General features: G+C 38.2%; 1 protein-coding gene across 1 annotated transcript in view; it reads left to right on the plus strand.

The window, feature by feature from the left end:
- ARHGAP15 (Rho GTPase activating protein 15) overlaps window positions 1-6,322 on the plus strand; it is a 607,941-nt gene extending 601,619 nt beyond the window's left edge. Inside the window, exon 16 of the mRNA XM_001915565.6 lies at window positions 5,957-6,322. Coding sequence (XP_001915600.1) covers window positions 5,957-6,140 — 184 coding nt within the window. The 3' untranslated portion in view covers window positions 6,141-6,322. The remainder of the gene's footprint in view (window positions 1-5,956) is intronic.
- The last annotated feature ends 541 nt before the right edge of the window (window positions 6,323-6,863 follow it).

A 6,863-nucleotide genomic window follows, 5' to 3' on the forward strand; every position in this document is an offset into this window, starting at 1 on the left:
TTAAGTGGTCAAAGGCACAACTAGTATTTCACGTACAGTGGCTGAGCTGTATTTTGCAAGCCAGGTGTGACCTGATGGTAGGAGTACATTTACCACCACACTTTCCCCATTCAAGTTAAACCGTCCTAAAGTTACATGTGTTGAAAAATCACAGCATTCCAGAGATAGGAAAGGGAACACTTAATACACCTCCAATAACTTGAGAGTTGTCCTGCAGGCAATTATGTGGCTTTCGACTTCCTTTGCAAGTCACTATGGTAACAGCAAAGCACAAACTTAAAAGGAAGTTTGCATCCATCTCTCTCTTTGGAGCTGGACTATTATTAAATGTTTTGGTCTTCTTAATTCAGCATTAATTTTGAGTTTTATAGTAAAGCTCTCTTTCCGTTGGAGTCATTTGGCTGTGATTTTAAGCAACTAAGAAATTTCTTTGAGTTAGCAATTCAGCTCACTTTTGGAAAAACTTACCCAGCATAAGGCTGCAAGGATTTTTTTGTCTGGGGTCCAACATCTGTGCACTGTATTATAGATTGTTTCTAAAATAATCTTAAATTGATAGATCATTGCTCCTTCCATTTGGGCTTGACAAAAAGTAACTCTGCCATTTCCTCTCCTTTTTCTGCTGTAAACTGTATATCACTTTTTTCAGCTCTCGCCAGGAAAATGATTCTTATCCATTTCAAGATTTTTATAAACTTGAATCTTACTTAGTGGTATAAAAATTGCTTTTACAATGAATATATATCAAGTGCCATTTCATGAACAAAATTCACAAAATCATAATTATTTTTGTCAGGCTATTTTAAACTAAGCAGTATTAATAAATAGCCTTTTTCAAAAGAGTTGCAGTTTAGGGTCTTTTTCGTACAGGTCAAGCATTCCTAGGAGCTAAACTTTGAGCTCTTCATGTTACTTAGAATTAAGTATCTTTGCTATAAGTATTTCTTGGGAGTAAATTAGCAGTGAGTAAATGGACATGTTGAGAAATTCCCAAATATTGATCTAAGATCTCGATGTTTTTGCTCCTTCTTGCCGATCCATCAATTCACTGTACATTAATCTCTCAACCATGTCTCTGCTCTCACCTTTCTCCTTCAGATGGGCCTTTTGCCTTTTGGTCTTTGTTTTGTCAAAGAAAGGCAGTTTCTTTCATTTCTTTGCTGAAAACAGGTTAAATTTTAGCTCAAAATTTACAACACTGTCGTGGAGTTTAAGGCCTAATGAAATCTAAGCCCTACCAGAGTGGTGCAACTTGCCAGGAATGACCACAATCTGACCTCTTTGTGTTAGCTGCTGCAGAGTTCTGAAGCCAGAGTAGAGTAGGAAGGTAAAAATCCATAGCATTTTCAGACTTATTTAGTCGGCCCTCAGCAAAACACCCTAGAGCAGCAGTGCCTAATCTATGCTCCTTGATGTCACTCAGGAAAGAGGATCTATGACATTCAAGTAACTTAGCGAAGACATGAGTTAAAAAAAAGATGGGCAAGAATATTATTCCGCAGGACTTTTCAGAGCCTTTATTATGCTATTATGCGTTGTGAATTTCCAGGAAGAAAAAATGGCATACAATTTTCTCCAAAGCTTATTTTACTCTGGAATGCTATTTTTGTAGAGCATATCATAGAAATGGTGCTTTGCAGAACTCAGTTTAGTGAAAGCTGTCCTGGAGGTATTGCCAAACCCATAGTAAAAATCTATATGGTTTCTGAATCAGATCCTTTCCTCCAACAATACAATTCAACTGCATTTTAAGCTACTGGAAGAACAACATATTGTTTTTGAGAGTTTTCCATCTTAGGTACTAGACTGAATTTTTTTTCCACACAGGGTTTTTATTTCTTTCAATGTTTCTCCTCTACATGTGTTTTAGTAGTTGAAAACTTTAGAAATAATAGCACTTGCAATGCCAAGCTGGCCCCCACAGTGAGAGTGGAAATGCTGATATCCATTGATTTGAGGTAAAAAACTGAGATTTAAATAATTTTTCAGGATAGTATTCTAGCTATACTTTGAAATTATGGCTGACTCCCTATGTGATCCTAAATCAACCATTTAACTATTTAAGAGTTTATTGAGATAGAGAGTAGGTGAGTTCATATTTGAATAATGAAGTTTATAAGAGCATTAATACATTTTCCCAGACATCCTCAGTTTGGGGGCCTTCTTTGCTACAAGTGTTTACCCCCACTGTCTGTTAGAAAGGAGTCTAATCTACTTTAAATGTTGGTACGAGAATATATTTACCCACCTACCTGAATCATATAGTTAGGTAGTTGGTGACTTCTACCCCAAATTAGTCTGCACCCTCAGCATCCTTTCTAACCTAAAGATTCATTGATTTTTCAACACACAGTGACTACTGGTTGGTTGATATTCAAAACACAAATTGTTAATGAAATATATTTACACACACATACCCACAAGCACACATTTTGTAACAGTGAATAAGCAAGATAGCATGTATTCTATATAATACACATCCACATTTTCTTATTAACTTTCTTTCTTAACTACATTTAATTTTTCTAAAAGTTATTGCAAGTAATTTGATTTTCCCAACTTAGGAAAAAATTCCAAGCTGCCAAGAAAATTTAACCTGCAGTAATGCAAATATAACAAGAATAAAAAACTGTATGTTATTTAGTGGAATCTACTTATAACAAGATTATTTTAAAGGACTCATAAGTTAAAGCTGGTTTTATTAAAATCAAATGGAAAGTGTGCAGAGAAATGGATACAAAGGACACAGATTTGAGATGGAATGAATGTTCCATGTTTACACATGCATAAAAGCACAAAATGAACCTTTGGCCACAGGAAATCTAGGAAACTGATGCACTGGCAGAAATGCATTACAGGAGTCCTCTTCTGTCACCCATGGCTAAGACAGAGAACTGTTTCCCTGAGGGAGGCTCTGACATGCACCATGAGCAGCCTCCTACTCTTCATCCTATTTAAAGTCAGGCTTGGTTTCCTCCTCTAGATTTGGCCCTGCTCTGTATTCTAAGATCAGAGCCTTTGGCTGAGGAGGAAAAATATAAAGAACTCTGGGAAACTTGAAAAATAGTCTAGTCCTTTAGCCTTCTTTCTCTCTTCTCATGGCCTGAGTCCTACCTGCTGTATCTTTCTGGTATACCCTGGAGAACTGAGTTATTCCTCCTGTCACCCAGTTTCCTCCAGATGCTGAAGACTTCTTCCAGCTTCTACCCCCATAACCTCCTGACAGCCTCAACGGTCCACCCCAATAACCAGCTCTTGGACCTCCCTTGATTTCTAGCCACACCTTTGTGAGTTTGGCGCAATTCTGATTCCCAGCTATCCCAACTCTCACGGTTCCTGCTTCCAACTGAAATTATAGCCATTATCAAATAGGAAAATAGGTCTTCAATCCTCAATCTATCTTTATGTCATCCACTTCCCCTTTGAGTCTCCCTGGATCCAGGTCCTAATGTTCTTCTTCTATCTTGTTGTCTAAGATGCCCTCTATCAGTCATTCACCTTCATACTTTCAATGCTCTCTTGCTTTTGATTCTACCTTCTCCATGCCCTATGACCTCTGAGCCTTGTTCCCTACTAGATAAATCTTATCAACTTAGACCTTTGCCATCAGTGAGTAATGTCGTTAAAGCCACTTTTACCTAAGAGGTACTCAAAAAATTGTTGGGTTAAGTTAGGTTAGGTTAGTGCTCTCCAAATTTGCCTTTAACAGTTGTTTTTTATTGTTATTGTGGCAGATTCAATGAAGGAGATAGTATCACAAAAACGTATTGCTTTAAAACCAAAAGAGAAAACCTATCTTCCTTCACTGTGAAATCTTACTAATGACTTTTATAAGAAAGAGGTCTGGAAATGGCTTACGAGAGATCCTAAATCAAGGAATAGGTGTGTTAAAGGCAAGCAGAGGCCCACTCCATTTGCCCTACTCCAGGTTAGGAAGATGTTTAAATCATTCTACAGACTTTCAGTAAATGTCATAGCAAAGTCGCATAGTTTCTTATATTCCAAAAGAAACTTTAAATTTAAAGTCTCAGATAACTCACTGTTACTCTAAAAATATGAGAATCCCTTCCAGAAATGTAGCCATGCCAACAGTACTCACAGGTACAAATGTTCTCCATTTTAAGCAGTAGAAAAATGAAAATGGGAGGTATATTGAATATTCAGCCCAAATTTAAGAGTCATTTTTCCCACAATAAAACTATTGCAACCAGGCTGTCAATCACAATTCTACAGTGACAAATAAAAATTCAGACTGTCTTATGGGGGGATCTGATAATCATGTGGAGGGTGGCAGAGCGAAAAATCAGCCGAACATAGGAGTCATGACACACACCAGGGCCATGATGCTTCCACGGGCGCTGGAACCAGGCTGCCTGGGTGGGAACCTCATCTCTGTGTGATATGGGCACTTTACCATTCTTGGCCTCAGTCTTCTCATTTGTAAATAAGCTTGATAATAGAAGCTACTTCGTGGGATTGTTTTGAGGATCAAATGAGACAATAAAATCATTTAGAATAATACTTGATTATTATTGATATTGATCAGGTCAAGGACATTTTGCTGACCATGAACTTGTGCGGTGGGGAGTCACAAATCCACAGCTTTGGCCCTTCTCAGTTTCTTTCAGGAGAGGGAAGGCTTGGTCTCTTGGTCACAGAAGTGGTACTTTGGGGATTTGTGAAGGGATGGAAGTAAAGCAAGTCTTCCTGCCTCCTCTGGTTGGGGACTGTGGAGGCCCACATAAGCCAAACGAAGGGTCCTCTAAAATCACCCAGTGCTCCAATCTTCCACAACGGACTCTGAGACAGAAGACCCTACTGCCTTTCAATAGGGTGTTCCTTTACCTCCTTTATTCTCTCCACTCACATTTCCCTTAGGTCAGGATGTCTGGTAGAATGCCAACTTTAGCATTTTTTAGCTCCCTGTCCTTCCATATGCTATCCCTATTTCCTTAACATCACTAAAACCTCACTGTTCCTAATTTTAATACAAAACCAAGTAGGCTTTAATTGTAAGAATAAGTATTCTTTCTTTAAATTCTCAATTTATGGGATGGGGCTTAATTTTCTTTTTAAAAGTCCTGCACTGAAACAGACAACGCGTTGCTACCAATAAAAACCACATCCTACTGTTTCATTGGTATGCCAGCTCTCCATACAGTCTTCACACAAGAAAACACTTCTTAGATTCCAATGGGACTCCTTTCCTGTGCAAATGCTACAGGATTCTTCATTTTACTGAGATATGAGCTAAACTGGCTGACCAAAATGAATGGGGGAGACACTTAGAATTTTGCCATACATCTAAATGTCTCAGAACCTACCTTCTCTACAAAACATATTCCAGGTAGCATTTCTCAGGAACACTTTACTCACTGAAGGTAATCACTAAAAACTTTATTTTCTTCTCAGTCCTTATGTCTACCTTCCATCATTAATTATGCATATATTGTTCTATTTTTTGTGTTTGGATTCTTACATATTTTGTGTGTGTCTCACCTGTTTCCTCCATTGACTATAAATACTTCAAAGGCTGAATCTTATTAACTCTCAGTAAATTGGCTGTGCAATTTATTCATTCATTAGTTCCACAAACTTTTATTGAGCACCCACAATGGCCAGGTACTATGGGGATGAAAAGTTGTACAAGGCAATGCATCTTCCCCCAAAAGTCACAAGTTCTATTTCCATACAGTGAAGCATAAAGAGTAGAAGATTAAATAGCGTTGTGGTAGTTGTTCTTTTTCTGGAACTAGAAAAATTTTTTGCTTGTGTTGCAGTCTCCGTTTTGCCAAGGCCCATCACTGCCCTTCCTTTCCTTCTTTAAAGTGAAATTTAAAAAAGAAAAAGAATTCAAGAAGACAGAACTTTATAAGTCAAAAGTAGCCACTATTTTGCTTCAAACTCCAATGGAATCTCTCTTTTTTTTTCTCTCTGTCTCTCCTTCTTTCCACAGGATAGTGGCCAAAGCCTCCAAGAACCTCATGTCCACCCAGAGCTTAGGGATCGTGTTTGGCCCCACCCTTCTGCGCGCTGAAAATGAAACAGGGAACATGGCGATACATATGGTGTACCAAAACCAGATAGCCGAGCTCATGCTGAGCGAGTACAGTAAGATCTTCGGCTCGGAGGAAGACTGACAGACAAGACAAGTTACTGAATATGTTCACATCTGTCTCGATGCCTAATATTTTTACATTTCTGTAAACATATTTCTGAAATATTTTTTTTTCCTTTCAAGCGACAGATGCCTCGTTTTGTGAAAACTTAATGATGATTTGGTGTTTAAGTTCCAAACATTTGAATAAAATAGTTGACAATATTTGCCTATATGTGTTCTACATTAACCCCTTCAGTGCTGTTCCTGCTAGCACTTCTGGGTGTACATTAGGCATGCTCCACACTATTAAATATTGTACAGGGTACAGCGCATGTCCAAGAATAGCTTTAATGCTGTTCCCAGGCATTGGGTGTATGGTTGCATATATGTAGGTATGTGAGTGAACATGAGTATGCTTGAGAGAGTTGGTATGTGTACACACGGGTGAACATGCTCACTACCCTGGCTGCCTCAGGAGTGTGCCCACACGCCTATGTGTACATAAGAAGAACCAAAACAGGAGGGAAGGTAGAAATTAATAATTTTAAAGTAGAGCAAAGGAGATCTGGTTCTCAACACATCCCATCCTTCAAGAACATTTTTGTATGTGTAAATATAGTCCAGCTATCCTTGGTGCTATATGGTGAAATTTACAAATACATGTTGAATGGCAATTTTTCTGAAGAAAAATGGCAGTTCAAAACATTTGCCATTGGATATGTTTTTTTATATATACCATTTGCAGTCCCATAAACATACTGTC

The sequence above is a fragment of the Equus caballus genome, chromosome 18, assembly GCF_041296265.1.
Source record: "Equus caballus isolate H_3958 breed thoroughbred chromosome 18, TB-T2T, whole genome shotgun sequence".
Lineage (NCBI taxonomy): Eukaryota > Metazoa > Chordata > Mammalia > Perissodactyla > Equidae > Equus > Equus caballus.